Source organism: Vanessa atalanta, chromosome 5 (assembly GCF_905147765.1).
Source record: "Vanessa atalanta chromosome 5, ilVanAtal1.2, whole genome shotgun sequence".
Classification (NCBI taxonomy): Eukaryota; Metazoa; Arthropoda; class Insecta; order Lepidoptera; family Nymphalidae; genus Vanessa; species Vanessa atalanta.
Window position 1 is genome coordinate 6,607,759 of NC_061875.1, and position 18,039 is coordinate 6,625,797.

At 30.5% G+C, this 18,039-nt stretch overlaps 5 protein-coding genes across 7 annotated transcripts; 4 read left to right on the forward strand and 1 right to left on the reverse strand.

Moving 5' to 3' along the window:
- Positions 1-1,010: 1,010 nt before the first annotated feature.
- LOC125064128 (zinc finger matrin-type protein 2) lies at positions 1,011-3,518 on the forward strand. Its single transcript, XM_047670940.1, has 3 exons — positions 1,011-1,240; positions 2,469-2,710; positions 2,985-3,518. Exons 1-3 carry the CDS (start codon positions 1,126-1,128, stop codon positions 3,222-3,224), a joined length of 597 nt encoding a protein of 198 aa, XP_047526896.1. The 5' UTR covers positions 1,011-1,125; the 3' UTR covers positions 3,225-3,518.
- A 917-nt stretch (positions 3,519-4,435) lies between these two features.
- On the forward strand, positions 4,436-5,368 carry LOC125064281. The gene is made up of 3 exons (XM_047671240.1): positions 4,436-4,636; positions 4,712-4,730; positions 4,986-5,368. The coding sequence occupies exons 1-3, from the start codon at positions 4,451-4,453 to the stop codon at positions 5,165-5,167; spliced, it is 387 nt and encodes a 128-aa protein (XP_047527196.1). The 5' UTR covers positions 4,436-4,450; the 3' UTR covers positions 5,168-5,368.
- On the reverse strand, positions 5,220-6,213 carry LOC125064280. Its single transcript, XM_047671239.1, has one exon. It carries the CDS (start codon positions 5,997-5,999, stop codon positions 5,310-5,312), a length of 690 nt encoding a protein of 229 aa, XP_047527195.1. The 5' UTR covers positions 6,000-6,213; the 3' UTR covers positions 5,220-5,309.
- On the forward strand, positions 6,122-12,850 carry LOC125064278 (zinc finger protein 510-like). Of its 3 annotated transcripts, none has more exons than XM_047671238.1 (9): positions 6,122-6,680; positions 7,412-7,497; positions 7,694-7,946; positions 8,321-8,405; positions 8,959-9,150; positions 9,771-9,918; positions 10,608-10,674; positions 10,970-11,113; positions 12,542-12,850. In XM_047671238.1, the coding sequence occupies exons 2-9, from the start codon at positions 7,433-7,435 to the stop codon at positions 12,815-12,817; spliced, it is 1,230 nt and encodes a 409-aa protein (XP_047527194.1). In that variant the 5' UTR covers positions 6,122-6,680; positions 7,412-7,432; the 3' UTR covers positions 12,818-12,850. The 3 variants fall into 3 exon arrangements, with proteins under 3 accessions (XP_047527194.1, XP_047527192.1, XP_047527193.1); XM_047671236.1 differs by lacking the exon at positions 6,122-6,680 and adding an exon at positions 7,082-7,317; XM_047671237.1 differs by lacking the exon at positions 6,122-6,680 and adding an exon at positions 7,082-7,311.
- A 2,575-nt stretch (positions 12,851-15,425) lies between these two features.
- On the forward strand, positions 15,426-17,622 carry LOC125064339 (prothoracicotropic hormone-like). Its single transcript, XM_047671328.1, has 5 exons — positions 15,426-15,454; positions 15,585-15,941; positions 16,951-16,995; positions 17,062-17,172; positions 17,485-17,622. The coding sequence occupies exons 1-5, from the start codon at positions 15,452-15,454 to the stop codon at positions 17,620-17,622; spliced, it is 654 nt and encodes a 217-aa protein (XP_047527284.1). The 5' UTR covers positions 15,426-15,451.
- The last annotated feature ends 417 nt before the right edge of the window (positions 17,623-18,039 follow it).

The window sequence follows — 18,039 nt, forward strand, 5'->3', positions numbered from 1 at the left end:
ATTTATAAAAGCGGAAAAATATAAAATCAACAGTACGAACTCGATTTCTCAAGTACCTATGTACGAAAGAGAAGCCGACCTGGAAAACTGCTTTTATACAGTGAATATAGAAAATTTACATTTTAAAAGGGCAATTTTAGTAACTGCTTTTCTTACACAAAAGAAACAAATATTCACGATCGCAATATTTTAATTTTCGTATTCTATATTTTATGTATGTACAACTAGAAAATCTGTTAAGGATCAACTTTCCATAAAACGTCTTTTTTATTTATATAAGTTTCAATTCGAAATATAAAATAGTTCAATAAAATCGGTTTATGAAAAAGATAATAAATATCAAATTGAAATTTAAAAAAATCATAACTTGCTAAGTAATTTTGTTGATCGTAGCAGGGATGTTATGGAGATACGCAACCGTAACCGAAACCGATAATAAAATATATTTATTATAATTTTGTTTTTGCAGTGTTATACTTAAAGAGACTAAGTAATTGTATTTCAAAATTATTGGTTCTTTTTTCTGTGATTATTCCTTATACTAAATAAAAGTCTACAAATAAAGTCAAATTAATATCTTGTAATATTTTCATTTACAATTTTTAAATAATCTAAAGACCGTGACCATGACCGTGACCGTGAAATAATTTCATATCTGAATCAATCCGATATATCCGTATCATTATCTTGATATCCGTATCCATATTCAGATTCGAAATAACATATCCATAACATCCCTGGTTCACAGGCCAGCAAATAGATATTTAGTGAATGTGTTGGTAAGTGAGAAGTTTTGCATTTTGGCTGTTTTATGTACATTAACAAATCTATATCTATAAAATTAGAAATAATTCTATTGCTATTTACGGATACAAAGTTAAACAAACGCCTTATAATTTATCTCATATACAATACAGATTATAATATACTGATGATCAATTGTAGTTCATGACTATACTCTATGGCTGCAAGTATAATTTGTGAGCACAGAGTACAAATTGTGACACCGTCACTGTCAGATGTCAGATATCTAAGTTAATGTTTTAATATTGAGTAGGGTGTAAACATAATTTATGTTATTTTATTAAGTTACATCTTTTCACTACAGAAACGTAAACGATCATCATGAGTTTGCGACCCGACGACCATCGACGGAAGTGGGATAAAGATGAATTCGAAAGAATTGCAGCCGAAAGATTAAAAGCGGAAATAGAAGAAGAAGAGAGATCTAAAAAAAAAGGTATGTGAAAACAGAAATTTGATTTTAGCTTTAGAACATTAATCAGAACTGAAAATTTTGACAATCTGAAGTTAACTTAGTTATCTTTAAATTACTGAACTGACTAAGAACTCAACAGACTAAGACCTTATTACACAAATTAAAATAAAACTCCTATAACGACAAAGCAATTATTTAAAAATAATAATGTCACTGAAGAAATACTCTTGAACATGAGAACCTACGAAATAATGTATTCGTTGCATTTTCTAGCACTGTAATTTTGATCTTGTTACCATATTTTGAGCTGAATTCAACTCTTCCTTTACACTTTTTAGATATGAATACTCTATGTATTCTCTACAATATCCTGTTAAATCCTAAGTCATGTAACTAACCTTAAAAGTTATTTACTTCATTACATCCACTTCGTCCCATTAGATATCTGATCTGATTTTCTGTCATATCCTAATTCATATGATCCAAGCCTATTCAAGTGGAAGTAAGAAAAAAGATAAACAAACCTTAGATTTACATATTCCATCCATTCTGCTTAATATAGCTTTATTTATAATAATAAATAATAATAATAATAAATAAATAAATATTGGACAACATCACATACATTACTCTGATCCCAATGTAAGTAGCTAAAGCACTTGTGTTATGGAAATCAGAAGTAACGACGGTACCACAAACACCCAAACCCAAGACAACATAGAATTCGTTCTACATCGACTCGGCCGGGAATCGAACCCGGGACCTCGGAGTGACGTACCCATGAAAACCGGTGTACACACTACTCGACCACGGAGGTCGTCAATACAACACTATTATACTTAACTACTTATTTCCACTTTTATTGTAATTCCAAAATTTCGATAACAATATCATCAATGCTTAAAATGCAATTATTTTGCTAATCCATAGTGAATATCATAGATTATTCAAGCTCTAGACCAATGATATAGCGTCTATTTGCTGTGAAATGTTGTTTATATGGCTTTTCTCCTGTAATGGTTGGAATAGATTAATAATGATTGTCAATAATTTTAAATGTTGAATAAGAGTAACTACTGAGTTTCTTGCTGGTTCTTCTCGGTAGAATCTACATTCCGAACCGGTGGTAGCTTCACTTAATATAGTTTATTTAATGACGATTCAAAAGTGCTTGTAAAAGCCTACTTGAATAAAGTATATTTTGATTTTAATTTTTTAATTTTGTTTGTGAACATTATAATTTTTTCAGCTCCACCAATCAAAAGGGAACTATTGAAACAACGTGATTATAAAGTTGATTTAGATTCAAAATTAGGTAAAAGTGTTGTAATTACGAAAAATACACCTACTTCACAATCAGGGGGCTATTACTGCAATGTTTGTGATTGTGTTGTCAAAGACTCTATTAACTTTTTGGACCATATCAATGGAAAAAAACATCAAAGAAATCTTGGCATGTCCATGAAAATTGAGAGAAGTTCCTTAGATCAGGTAAATATTTTTTAAATGGCTAACAAAACACCAAAAATGGTAAACACAATAATCAGACAATATATATAAATTATGATATGGCAATGTAGCAAAATTTTATGCTTAATAACTTTATATTTGTTAACTTATGTAATATTTTTTTAATTAACTACACTATTATAATTTAGTCACAATTAAACGGCTGGGATTTATTTTGTTTGCCAAATATTCATTTGTATAATCAAATTCAAAATGGTTAGTATATTATATACCTAAGTAAAATATGTATTGGCAGGTAAAAGCAAGGTTTGCTTCAAATAAACGTAAACTAGAAGAGAAAAAACATGAATATGAGCTTGACACACGACTTAAAGAAGCAGCAGAGGAAGAAGCACGATTGAAGGAACTTCGTCGTGAACGGCGTCGGGATAAGAAACGCAAGCTTCAAGAAACTGAAGATCCAGAAGATGGTCCCGCTCAATCAGAACTAGCTCAAATCATGGGTTTCTCTGGATTTGGGGCATCAAAAAAATAATAATCACACAAGTGAACTATCATGTCTGCAACTGCAATAGAACACTTCAAGCAGCATTTAGTTAAAAGTATTCTTTGCCAAGCGGTGAAGATGATTTTTAAATATAAATAAGAAATAATTAATTTTTGTTCTGAAAATTATGTACACATATCCATAGTAAAGCTAATATCCCCCTGCCCATTAAAAACTGAAAATGACAACTCTATTATAATATACAATGAGACGTAATCTATTTCAAATAAAGGCATATATTTTTTCATATTACACTAAAATAAGACTTAATAATTATTTTAAAAAAAAATCTATGTTTTTAATGTATGTGAATAAATTTCAAAACAATAAAACAACAATTTACTTTCTATTTTGTTTGCTTTTTAATTAATAAAATAAAACACACATCACAGAAACATAATTTAAACAAACAGAATCGAAATAAATAAGTACCAATGGATTATTTACAAATACAGCTTAGTATTTAAAGATCATATTAAGCTAAAAAAAATACTGCTTACAGGTATAACCATTCACCACTGATAGCAGTCTTATTATATATCAGATACAATGATCTATACAAGTATTCTATGTGTGCCATCGTGTGGAACGAAGGTCGTTTCAACTATAACATGCTACATGCATCTGATACAGTCGCTTATAAAAGTGCTAAAATAAGAAATATAAAAAAAACATAATTAAACAGGCGGAATGGCAACTGGGACTGTAATTGGACACTACTACCCATAGACAATGGTACTGTAAAAAATTATTACTCATTTCTCACATCACCAATATTATGTCCCTTGTGCTTGTAGTTACACTGGCTCACTCACCCTACAAACCAGAACAAAACAACACCAAGTACATATTACTGTTAGGCGGTACCTGCGGTAGAATGTTTGATGAGTAGGTGAAAAAAAATGCTTATTATATTTGTTTAAATAAATAAAATATTTTATACATGCTCAAGTATCCTTAGCGAATATAGAGTATATAAAAAAATAGATAACAGTTAGGACTGGATTAAATTATAATACCAACTTAGATAATAGATAGATAGATAGGCTTTCCTAGCGAAAGGACCGCCTTTGAGATAAGGAGATTAACCTAACATCTCTTTATAAATTATCTTAAACGTGTTGTTATCGTCAGTAACCGGCGTAGCTAATTTAACAAAAGAACAAGCAAAAAGCAACGATTCGGTATTCATTTATTGTATGTAAGTACTATAAATGATTATAAGCCATGATTTTCCGCTACACCCAGCCTTTACCACGCCTTGGTATAAAACGCAAGTTCAAAGTCATGCAGTTACTAATGTGGTAATTGAAGCCAACGCCATGCGACATCATATAATTTATTTATCAGTATCGCTGGCTTTGTTATTTTTATTAATAGATTCTACATTACAAGACCAGGTATAAACAAATATTTTTTTATAAATTGTTTTTATAAATTTTATACAGTTTACTAATTTAGCTCAATATTTTCAGTCATCAGTTGATAATCCAAGTAAGTACAATTTAATATTAAAACATATTTACATAATTTTAATGTCAAAAACAATAGTCTAGTTAATAATATTTTTTGTATATTTAGATGTTTTTGGATTTTTTTAATATACACTAATAAATAAATCATTTTAATATTTTTTTAATATACTTGCATAATTATATCCTCTTTTTATTATAATTTAATTGCTTTTAAATTTTATACCAACTAAAACCCATTTTTTTTTTTTGAATAATTTTTTTTTTTTTCTTGCAGGTTATCTTTTGAAGACAACTACTTTAATAAGAGAAAAACGACAGCTCGAAGATCTTGAAGATGATGAATACCCAACACCCTCATCACAAGAGGCAGGAGAAGAATCTGGATTTTGGGATAAAGTAGTAAAAGTAGCTCTAAGATTATTTAATAAATTTATTGAATGGTTAAATTCATCTTAAAAAAAACTTGTATAATTTATTAATTATATATACACACATAAGTAACATGCTATTACATTTTTTTATTAAATTTTCATCTTATATGTAAAAATTAAACATAAGACAATGAACAAACTGATTCTGTTACCAAAAAAATTAATTCTTATGATGTATGTGAGGATGATTTTAAATAGTTTTCAGGTATATTCAGTGGATTGTAGTTTTTTTGTGAAGCTAAATGTCTTAAAATTGACAATTCATTATCTTCAGTTGGCTTTGTTAAAACATTCATATTTTTTTCGGAAATATTTATTGATTGTAAGATCTGTTTATATGCTGTGCTTCTAATAAACGCTTTACTAGTAAGTGCTGTTTCAACTATACATTTGTCAAACATAGCCATTGTCAGTTTGTCATGTGGTATAGGCTTGCCTTCCAAAGCATCAGCAAGCATATGATATATTTTCTTGAAATCAAACTTATTTGTGCAGACAGCTGGTGGTTTGTCTTCAAAGTCTGCTATTATCCGCAAAGCAGTAGCTGTCTCAGTTTGTAGATCTTCAAATCCATAAGATTCAATTAAGAATTTTGCCCAGCTAGCTAAAGGTATTGTTGGAAGATTATTACATTTCTTTGATTTTTTTTCTTGCATTTTGGGATGTACGAGTGCCTTATTCTTGTAATATTCTATAGCTCCTTTGATTTCATCTTCACTTTTGTTTACAAAACATTTAATAATTTCTTTAATGTTATGTAATCCATGTTCTTTCAAGGCCTGCAATAATTGAAACTTTTCTTCTTTTGTCCACCCTTTTAAAGAGTCATTCTTATCAATAATTGGCGGAAATTCCATTATTAGGAAAATAACTACGAAATTTTAATAGATACCATATATCTAAAAAATATACCGAGCTTGATTTTAATAAGTATATATATGAATATTCATTATTTTAGTCAAATAAATGATGACAATTACAAACACCAAAAGATAAATTCTATCTAAAAATAACAAATAAACGTAAAAGCAAACGTGAATTGCGAACGGTGAAATTTAAAAACATCAAGGTTGAAACTGACAGTGACATTATCAATCAGACATCTAGAGATGGACATGCTAGTGAAGTTATGTACCTGCTGTGTTTTAAGAGTACGAGTACGTAAAAACTGTTTCAATAAAAACTGTAGTTTCATTCAAAGGCTCAAGGATGTCACGTATTCAAAAAATATATTTCAAACAAAATACATGCACGTACAACACTGCCGTGCTTAAAAGTTTTCAATTTAACACGTCAAGTATAATTTATTTATTTATTAAGGATATAAACACACTTGCGAGTACTGTACATAGTGCAATTATATATTTAATTATAGTTATGGAAAAGTAATATTCGAATAGTATACAATTAAATTTAAGGAAAGAATCATGAAAATGATTTAATTCTGGTATAGCCTTATAAATAATATTGTACTGCGAACACGTCATACGGAGGATAAACGATTGAGAATCAAAATTATTTATAACACAAGGGATGTGGTAAGTATTTTGTTAACGGGACTTTTGGTGCTTATAACCGCTAAATTTATACGTTCAAGTTCAATTCTCTGTTCTCATATTCTGAAAGACTTCAAAGTTAAATGCAGAAAAAAAGATCGGGCACTGAACGCCTTACATATATAAATTATATATATCATATTTTTTAAAAATGAATTGAGTAAGAGTCACTTTTAACTTTAACACAAGAAAAAAACCTTAGTCTTACAATGTGGGATACGATTTTTAAAGATTAATTTGAAGTTTCGATAATGCTGTTTTAAAAATAATATTATTACTTATAATATCGATAAATAACATCCTTATTGTTTGTCAATAAATAATTTCAAATTGTCAATTGTTATTTAAATTTTTAATTATAAAACAATGTAATGTAACTGTTAATCGTGCACTTTTTCCAATATATATATAAAGCGAAATATTGAAAGAAAAAGTTGTTTGTTTTTAGCGTAAATAATAAGCGTATAATATTTAACCGTTATTTAATCCTTAATAATTTTCTACTCAAATGACTATTTGTAGAATATGCTTAGGGAACAAAGAAATATTGTTTCCTTTAAATGATAGTGATAAAGGTTTAAATTGTGCTTCAATTATAGCATCTATCTCAAATGTAAAGGCATGGATATTATTATACTTATTTACATACTTTTTAAAATATAAATTTATGCGATAGTTTAAATAAATTGCAAAATATATCTAACATGTTTTAGATTGCGAATGATTGTACTGATATGATATGTCATTCATGCTGCAAAAAACTTGAAGATTTCTATGATTTTAAACTGTTGATTGAAAGGTGGGCTTTTTAATATTCCTAATTCAAGTTACTAATAACTAATACATTGGTCTTATTGTACTAAAACTAAACAGTTGTGAGAATATTTTAAAATTACTCAAATAATATAAATTGATAAACTTAAATTCATTAAAATGATTGTGCACATGTAGTAAGTAAAACATAGCTTATTTTTATTATGTTTATCTCATTTCAGGTCTGATTTAAAGCTAAATAAAATTAGAAAAGTGTTTAAATTTAATACTATAGATGAAGTTAAGCTTACACTTGAAGTTGATAAAAAATGTTTGAATAGTGACTTAAATTGCAATATTATTAAAAATGAGAGTGATCATATCTATTATAACAATACTTTAATAAAAAGACTAAATAAAGATAAAGAAAACAAACCCCTACCGGTAGACGATTTTCTAAAATCTGTAAAATATGAAAATAATGAAAATGAATATGTGAGTATAATGAACATATTAAATATATATAATAAACATATTGAAGGGACTCCCCTTGCCCCCTTGGGATGCCCCTTGCATAACATCTTAGTTCACAAGGTTGTTGGCAAGGTGGCAATGTAACTGGTAAATAATATTTCTTATAGTGGTTATATACATTACCAGGGGTGACAACTTATCATTAACCTCTTTTCAATAAAAATATTATCAATACACATTTGGAAACCCCTTCCAAAACATCCAAATTATCATCATATTGTTTCATAATTTGAATTAATTCTAAAAACTGGATTAATGATAAATAGCAATTAAATTTAACATACTTTTCATTATAAAGTGAAACATCACCAATTGTATATTCTGTTAATTTGTAGATGGAATTTTCTGAAAACGATACAAGTTTGGAGCATGAAGACTATAATTATAAATTAAAGAAGAAAGAGAAGAGGAAAAATAAAGGTTCAAATTTTTCACTAAACTCTTATTATTTTATAAAATGTGTGTTTATACAAAACTTTACTTAAGGCTAGGTTAGCTTCTCCGATAATTAAGTTTGACATGATATTATACCATTCAGGTCACGAGAGACTAGCCAACTACCTATGGTATATACTTACTTATTTTGTATACATACTTGTGTACTATAATTTTATTGTGCACTAGTATGTATACAACAAAAGTGGGCTCAATTTTATCAGTCTCATAATTCAATGTGATTATAAATGTGATATGACCACAAAGAGTTCAGGTGTAGGACAAGAAATTTTAAGTGCCTCCTAAAACATGGGTGTGTCAACACTGCCAATTAACAGAATTTGCATTATTATTGAGAATTTATTGACAAAAAAATTGGTTGGACCAATTAAAAAATAATTTCGAATCCAGGACCTTGGATTCTTCAAGTTCATAGCGTAGCCACTGGATCAAAAAGCAGACATTATGATATGATAATTATAATCTATTGATAGAGGCACAGCTTTTATAATAATACAGTGTTTATTTTTTATTTAAGAAAATGATAAAAAAAGTATTTGTATAAAACCAGTATATCAAAAAGATTTGAGAGTAATAAAAACTAACATCCCAAAAAATAACAAACTAAGAAGTAAAATCCAAGATCAACCACATACACTGAGAGAAGATATTTGTCCATACTGTGGGAAAAAGACTAAAGCTATAAGGAGTCATATGTTACAACATACAGGTAAATGACAATTGTTTCCTAAAATTTTTAATTTTTATAATTGACAGCTATAATTCATTTTTTTATTTTATTTTTTCATTTGACACATGCATTTTTCCTCACGATGTTTTCCTTCACCGCTGAGCACGCGATGAATTATAAACACAAATTAAGCACATGAAATTCAGTTGCGCTTGCCTGGGTTTGAATCTGAAATCATCGGTTAAGATGCACGCGTTCTAGCCAATGGGCCATCTCGGCTCGTTTTATTTAATAAATGAATAATTCTTTATAAATTTTAAAATAATAAATCATATAGATCTGTTTACTTACGAAGGCACGCATTCATGTAAAATAGCTCCGCGATGTCGGGTCCCAGGTTCGAGTGCGGTGTTCCGTAGTTTTAGGGACGCCCTCGGTGTAAGAAATATACAAATTTGATAATATCTGTTCTTCGTAAATGAATAGATCTATAATATTATATGTCTTGCAACATTTATAGTAGTAACATTTATAGTAACAATTAATTTTCGTTGATTTCTTATATTTATGCAGAGAAACTTAATGTTTTCATTTTTTAATAGCTATTGATTTTTAAATGAGATTGAATATATGAATTACACGATACTACTTTTTTTTAGCTGAAAGGAAGTTTAGCTGCAACAACTGTAACAGAAGCTTTTACACAAAAAAAAACTTAGAGACGCATATGAAGACGCATTATATGGATCCAAAATTTAAATGTGACCTCTGCATTGCCAGTTTTTGTTTTAAGGGAGCATTAGCAAGGTAGGCCTTTTATGTCATAAGTAGGCGGACCATTCGCCCATGCCCACCAACCTTGAAAACTGAGATGTTATGTTCCCTGTTAGGCACAACTCACAAGAGACTAAACTGTAGTTTTTTTTATGGCATTTGTGGCAAACTATCAGGAGTCGGGTGAGCACCTGATGATTGACTACAACCGCTCAGGGACATCTGTAATATCTGGGGGCGAACAGGTGTGTGCCGGCTAAGGAAAGGCTCTTTTCTTGAAAGAAAGTCGTATCGGTTCAGAAAATCCGCTAGAGAAAATGTCTTAAAAGTCGTGATGTTGTGGATATCCGGACATCGAGGTAGTGTGGATGAAATTCGGATATTACACCCTCTTTCTAAAAACTGGTACACTATAATACAAAGTATTGCTACTTGGTGGTAGATTATATGTTGAGTGGGTGGAACCATACCAATATACAGATAATTTGCATGGAATTAAATTGGTTTAGAGTTGTCCGTCGGGTCGATTATCTGTCCTCAAGATACGACAATCGAACAAATGAACATTACGTACATACACATAAAGAGGCATCAGCTGAACTGTGGCCTCAAACAAGAGCTATAAATGAACTGTTATAAATACAACAACTTTTCTTTTTTTACATATTTTTAATTTGGAACTGTATTTGTATGTGTGAATCTCTTAACTTACATTGTTTCAGACATATGGTAGCTCATACAGATGTCAGAGAATTTACCTGTAAAATATGCGAAAAAACCTTCAAATGGGTATGGTAATCTTATTTAATGAATCATTTTATTATATTACCATTTGAGAAAAAAAATGTTTGTTCGTTAAGCTTGGATGTCTTAACTACGAAATCAACCAGCATGTAATATCGCATATACGTTTTCAGGGTTCTAGAAAAGAACATAGGAAACCTAATAGCTGCCCCCCTCCCAGTGAAATCGTGGGAGGAGAAATATATTTCGAATTAGATATTATAATCTCATGATCAGACCTGGACTAAATATTTTTGTAATTAAGTACACAAAATAAATTTAATGTTCGTATTTATTTTAGAAAAGTGGTCTGCACCGACACATGCTCGTGCATAATTTTGCGAAACGATTCAATTGTGAAATGTGCAAGATGTCTTTCGCTACAAAGTACGCGTTCCAACATCACTACCGCGTACATACTGGAGAAAGACCTTACAAATGTGAGGTACGCAAAATCGTTTATTTTATCTATACTAGCGAAATCCAACATACGTCATACTGTCTGTATTGTTACGATCGATTGAAAGCTACATAAGTTGATGAACTGCAGTTCCATCTAGTGGTGAGTTACAAGAAAGTAGGATAGGAACCTCGATAAATAAATACATTAATTTTTCAATGTACTGTAATTTTTTTAATGTTAGACTGTCTAGTTTTAGACATTATCATAGATTACTAAACTTATCTACAATCTTACTACATATGGGGGTTAAAATTATTGCAACTAGTCACCCCTATCACCTCCTAACGGGAAGTCGTCGAATTACCAATAACCCTGTATTTATGATCACCATAAACAATAAAAAGCATTCAAAAGGCCTGATTCACCCAGCTAAATAATATAATTATCTATTAAATATTTATTTACCCTAAAGAAAAATGGCTTACGAAACCTAGAACACGTATTTCTTGTGTGCGGTAAATATGTATGTCCTATTAATTCTCGGCTAATAAGATAGACATCCTGCACCCTCAAACTTTTAGACCGATGTCACCGCAATCCGATACCACGAAATAGTGATCAAACACGGAAACGGTTTTTACTAACGCAAAAGGAGGATAAATATATAAAAATAATTTTAAAAAATCGATTTCAATGGATAACATTTACTTTATTTTTTGGAAACATTTAACAGGTAAAAAATAAAATATTTTTTCGCTAGGTGTATTAGGTGCTAATTGTGCCCGCGACTTCGTGCTATTGTTTAGTTCGCAGATTTTACTTTAACTTATGAGTTCTCTATTAGGCAGCTTTAGTGATATTAAGTCGTTGGTAGGACGCACTCGACGTAAAGGAGTGGTGACATGCGCAAGGGTTGCGCGCGGTACTGGACAGTATTAGGACATAGCAGCGTGACTTTATTATTATTTCGTATATAATTCTAAATATAACAGTTATATGCTAGTGAAAGTCCAGAGATTAGCCGGAACATTATTTTGGTAAATGTACCGTGTACACATATACACATTTAGTAAAAAGCAGTTTTTTTTTTAATTACAAATACACACTCCAATTTTATTATATGTCAGGTATGAAATAGAAAAATGTCTTACGTATCCGCCCCTTTCCTCAACTACTACAACCATGGATAGGCATATGACAGATTAATGACAGATTACCTGGTGGTAAGTGGTTACTTCGCTCGTAGACACTGTTAAATAAATGATTGTTGGAATTATTATTGCATCACGAGGAGTTAAAAAGTCATATCCCTTGTAGTCAGTAATTTGACTGTATTACAGTTTTTTTTCAAATCCATACACAAATGTTGGTGGTTCTAGGTTAAACAGCGCATATATATATTACATATTGTGTTTTTCTAAATAAATAAATTAATTAAAAAATAATAATTTATATACTTTTTTTATTCAGCTTTGTTCGCAGCCTTATAGTTACAAGCGAGACTTTAACAGGCACTGCCTAAAAAAACACGGTGTACTCGTGGACCGCAGACCAGTAAATGTAATGAACGAAGAGGTATTAAAGCAAGAGCAAATATTGATGAAAGATCTTATTTTACGTATGCATGGAATTAAAACAGAAAGAGAACCATTGGACTATTTTCAAGGGCCGCAAGGTGCACTGGCTTTCGCAAAAGCCGTCAAAGTAATGCAAAGCAAAGAAATAGTTGTTGATGTTAATTTATGAAACATAAAATTTTGAATGTTATGTTTATTGTTAATAAAATGTTAAATTTAACCATTTTTTTTATTTATCCACGAGTTGAAGACAAACAATTTTCTATATCGATCTTATCTTTCAATCGCGATTCCGTCAATTAACAGTTTATTTTAATTTGGATTCATTATATTTGATCATAAATTCTTATTTAAAAATATTTTTTAACTTATTTTTCCTTATTACATATTATAAAACTTATTATTTATGTTAAGTTATATTCATTTAAGCCGGGAATATAATATTTTATTTATAGTTACTTATTCATTGAAAATTTCAACAACAAATAAGGAAACATTATTGGTCTTATCACAACATAGTATAAAACAAATTCGCTTCCCACTGTCTGTCTGTACCTATATAAGCTTATGATTTAAATGCATGGATAGCGGTTTGTATTGTCTAATGACAAAAAGCTGTGAGCGTTGTAAATAAAGTAATTTTGTTGTATATTAAGTATCAGCAATGCACCCGTGACAAGCCGGGGTTGGTCGCTAGTATTTCATATATATAATTTAATTTATTAAAAAAAAATGTATGTGATTTGAGCTCACTTCATGTCTCGATAGTAGGCACCTACCAATACACTAAACAGAGCCATTCAAGTAAAACATAACCATTTGTATAATTAAGTACGCTATGAATATTATAAGTCGAGATGGCCCAGTGGTTAGAACGCGTGCATCTTAAGCGATGATTTCGGGTTCAAACCTAGGCAGGCACCACTAAAATTTCATGTGCTTAATTTGTGTTACAATTCATCTCGTGCTCGGCGGTGAAGGAAAACATCGTGAGGAAACCTGCATGTGTCTAATTTCAACGAAATTCTGCCACATGTGTATTCCGCCAACCCGCATTGGAGCAGCGTGGTGGATTATGCTCCAAACCTTCTCCTCAAAGGAGAGGAGGCCTTAATCCCAGCAGTGGGACATATACGGGCTGCTAATGCTAAAAAAAAAATGATGAATGAATGAAATTATAATTTGTAAATCAAATATTTTTAATATAAACTCGAATGTGAGTGTGGTTTATCTTACATAGGTCAAACAAAGAGAAGTATCGGTACTAGGGTCAAGGAACATATAGGAGATGTCAAAAATAGGCGTTCTTCAAAGTCTGCAGTCTGTGAACATGCTCTGGATAAACCTAACCATTTTATTCGATTTGATAAACCACAGATCCTCGCTAGAGAACACAGATTCATTCCTAGAATGATACGCGAGGCTATTGAAATTTAAAAACATCCGAACTTCAATAGAGAAGATGGTTGGAGACTTTCTAACACTTGGGATCCACTTATTAAAAATTTAAAATCCCAAATCCAACAGACTGCAAGACCTAAGGATACAGTTAGTGCCTTCTGCGTGCAACCGGAACGCTACTCAAGATACCAATTAAGAAATCGTTGGCGGTAGTTGTTAATAATATTTTTCTTTTTAATTCGAACAGACAAATGTCACCTTAGTCTGCCCGTGACCACGAACACTGCAAAGTGCTCGAAACGTCGGGATGTTAAAAATAATTAATATACGCGATTAAATCCGTTAAAAAACTAGTTTTATTTCAATGTGTAATAATCGCGAAAATCTAAGACAACATTATATTTTTAATTGATTGAAATAATTGTATCCATTTTTAACCTCATAGGTAATCCATATCTCAAATGTTGAACAGCTGATCAGGAAAAGTTAATAATTAATTTCATCTCATTTGTGATATCTATTTAAATAGACACTAAACAACACTACAATGTTGTACAAGCCTCCAATGATATAATAGTTTACAAATTACTCTACATTTTCAATACCAATAGTTATGACGATTTCAGATGTGCCCGGTACGGTGTGAATTAAATTTATCTTATCTATTTTTATCCAATAGTATAATTTATCAACGTAATGTTTTCTATCAACAGTCCCTTAGAAACACACATGAACTTGCAACTCTCACGTATCAAGCTACAGCATTGTCGATTAGTCTAATTATTGTATAATAAAGGTAAATATATTATACATTTATTACAAGTAAAACCATCGACATACATTGTCCTGCTTAACCACGTATCATATACATACTTGCTTAAAACCTTCTCCGAAACGCGCTGCGCCTTCTGTTATAAGTTTTATGTAAATTGGCTTAGTAGTTTTTTCGGTAAGGATACACAACAAAAACGTCTCCTTATTTATTGAAATAGATGATTTATAAAACAAAAGTTAAATATATATCTCATGTATTCACAATAAATATCATAAACACTCTATATATATTTGGTAACTTGTAGTCTTCTGACTACAACTGCACGTTCCCGCAGTTAGAGGCACTTATGTAGATATCTATAGCAAATTCTGATATAAGCACGAGAAAAACTTGAAAGATAAAATCTCTCTTAAGTAAACCCAACAATATCATGAAACAATAGCACATCGAGACAATGAAATGGTATCATTTAATACCTTTACTAAAATGCCAGTATCAATTACGATCAAGTTATTCGACACTAATGGACCTATTCAAACACCTTTCAATCAAATCATGGTATATAAAGTAGAGAAAATGAAATCTATGATCATTCCTGTAACAGCAGCAGCCAAGATATTTATAATCATGGTAGGGTTTACCCGTTTCTCATTACTTTTTTTCATATTTGTTTTAACAATTAGTGTGAATTCGTAGTTTTCGTTAAAAACCCAAAAAAAATAATAGTTTTGTTGATTTAAAATTAAACGAATATTTGCAGATAAGATTATCACTTCTGCTGTTTCAAACATGTGCCGCGGCTCTGATCACTATACAACTATCAGTTCCAACTAATGCTTTCAAAAAGACATCCAATATTGATGAGTTTATGGTTCAAAATCAGAGAACCCGTATGAGACAAAACTATGTTCTACAAAGAGCTTTAAACAATGACATGGACGATGCTGAATTAGGAGTAACATATGTCACTGAGCCTTTCGACCCTAATGCTAATACTGAAGAATTACCAGCATTTATAGTAGACTACGCCAATATGATAAGAAACGATATTATTTTATTAGACAATTCCGTCGAAACAAGGACCAGGAGAGGAAATATTAAAAGGGAGCAATATGGTGTAAGTATAAAACTTAAACTTTATTTTTGATCGAGATTGTAATAGCTACGAAACAAATACAGATCTAGGTACATCACTATAATTTTCAATTTCGCTTTGGTTAATGTTTGGCCTAGCCGTTGACTCATAAATAAACACTGTTTTGTATAATAAAACAAACAAACTGTACTGGATACATATTTCTTGACAATAAAGAACAAATATAGCGCGGATGACACCAAACATTTCTAAGAACTTGAGGAGTTTCTGATAATTTTAGCGGTTCGTTCAAAAGTTCGTACGGGTTTGTAAAAAATACACGAGTTGTGTTAACTATATTGTCATTTATAAAATAGTCTAAGAATAGTATATTGCGAATTTGTTACAAAACACTTCTGTGGTTTACAAATAATATACTTAGAATGGCGGATAACGAATTAGGCAGAAAATTATGGACAACTATAAAAGCATAATTTCCTTCATAAAATAATAGCGCGACATACAATCATGACAACCGTTGCATTAGATACATTCATAAGAGCAGAAAAAATCTATAGATTGTCTTCCGTCTTCAGCCTCACTGTTATAGTCGGAATGAAATTGTTTTTGGCATTACTAATAATTTTAAATTTAGATACAACCGGTAAAAGTGAAATAGAAAATAGTTTTACATAACATACATAAACATAAGCAGCCCGTAATTGTCCCACTGCTGGGATAAAGGCCTCCTCTCCCTTTGAGGAGAAGGTTTGGAGCATATTCCACCACGCTGCTCCAATGCGGGTTGGCGGAATACACATGTGGCTGAATTTCGTTGAAATTAGACACATGCAGGTTTCCTCACGATGTTTTCCTTCACCGCCGAGCACGAGATGAATTATAAACACAAATTAAGCACATGAAATTTCAGTGGTGCCTGCCTGGGTTTGAACCCGAAATCATCGGTTAAGATGCACGCGTTCTAACCACTGGGCCATCTCGGCTCAAAAAAAAATAGTTTTAATATAAATAAATTACATGTTTATTTCAGCAGGGAGATGGAAAAGATATACCTTGTAGTTGTGAAGAGGAAACCGTAAGTACCTAAATTAAAACCAAAATATATTAATATGTGTTATTTTAACGGTTTAATAATTTTTAGAAGAAACCAATAATTTTGGGTGACGATTATTTTCCTCGCTCCATCGAAACCAGAATCTGCAATAAAAGCCTATGCCCCTCACCTTATGGTTGCCACAAACGTGTTCATAACGTAAGTATTTAAAAATTATACTAATTTGTGAAAAGTTGTATATGGTGCTGTTAAAAAATTTTAAATAATTGCATTTATATGTCTATGAAATTTTTGAAGCTAGTATTCCCCAACTCACTCTCAAATTGATTTCAAAAATTTACATATTATACAAATAATCATTTCCATTATGAAGTACTTTGTATCATAATGCATAATAAACAAAAACTTAACACATGTAAAAATTAATTAATTACCTCATAAACTTATTGTTTCCTCAAGCCCTATAAATATATTGTTAAAATAAAATGAAAATAGCATTGATTTTTACAGATAACTGTATTAAAAAGAAAGCGAAATACTGACGAGGAATCTCAAGATGAACTACCCGACGATCTCATGAAGAGATGGGTCGCCGTGAAAAAACTCGTAACTGTCGGATGTATGTGCGTTAGAGACTACACTGACTAAAATAACGATTGACAATCTCTAACGATTAGATTATGGAAGATCCCATTCTAAAAGATCATACAGAATGTGAATCATGTATAAGTATTACGATTATACAGTTAAAAAAATAAAACAATTAAAAATTTTAATTTGCGTAAATTAAAATTAAAACATGTCATAAAAAAAAATTACCATATGATTTTGAACAAATATGAAAAATGTATTGACTTAAAAATGATCTCTTTTTAGTTATATTTATAATTATAATGACTATAAATTGAACCGTTTTGTGCAGAAATGTACCAACACACAGGAGCACTAATAAAAGTAAACTACTAAGAAAAACAATTTTATAAAATAAAAATATGGTATGAAATATATTTTCAATTCTAAACAAATTAACACTATAATTATGGTTTTTCTTTTTTAAATCTTAAC

Excerpts from the sequence above, each read along its gene's own strand:
- LOC125064278 (XM_047671236.1), top strand. The coding sequence starts at position 7,207 with ATGACTATTTGTAGAATATGCTTAGGGAACAAAGAAATATTGTTTCCT. Across the intron at positions 8,406-8,958 it reads AGAGAAGAGGAAAAATAAAG|AAAATGATAAAAAAAGTATT; the intron begins GTTCAAATTTTT and ends TTTTTATTTAAG. Across the intron at positions 9,151-9,770 it reads TCATATGTTACAACATACAG|CTGAAAGGAAGTTTAGCTGC; the intron begins GTAAATGACAAT and ends ACTTTTTTTTAG.
- LOC125064339 (XM_047671328.1), top strand. Across the intron at positions 16,996-17,061 it reads GTAGTTGTGAAGAGGAAACC|AAGAAACCAATAATTTTGGG; the intron begins GTAAGTACCTAA and ends AATAATTTTTAG. Across the intron at positions 17,173-17,484 it reads GCCACAAACGTGTTCATAAC|ATAACTGTATTAAAAAGAAA; the intron begins GTAAGTATTTAA and ends TGATTTTTACAG.
- LOC125064128 (XM_047670940.1), top strand. The coding sequence starts at position 1,126 with ATGAGTTTGCGACCCGACGACCATCGACGGAAGTGGGATAAAGATGAA. Across the intron at positions 1,241-2,468 it reads AGAGAGATCTAAAAAAAAAG|CTCCACCAATCAAAAGGGAA; the intron begins GTATGTGAAAAC and ends TAATTTTTTCAG. Across the intron at positions 2,711-2,984 it reads AGAGAAGTTCCTTAGATCAG|GTAAAAGCAAGGTTTGCTTC; the intron begins GTAAATATTTTT and ends ATGTATTGGCAG.
- LOC125064281 (XM_047671240.1), top strand. The coding sequence starts at position 4,451 with ATGATTATAAGCCATGATTTTCCGCTACACCCAGCCTTTACCACGCCT.
- LOC125064280 (XM_047671239.1), bottom strand. The coding sequence starts at position 5,999 with ATGGAATTTCCGCCAATTATTGATAAGAATGACTCTTTAAAAGGGTGG.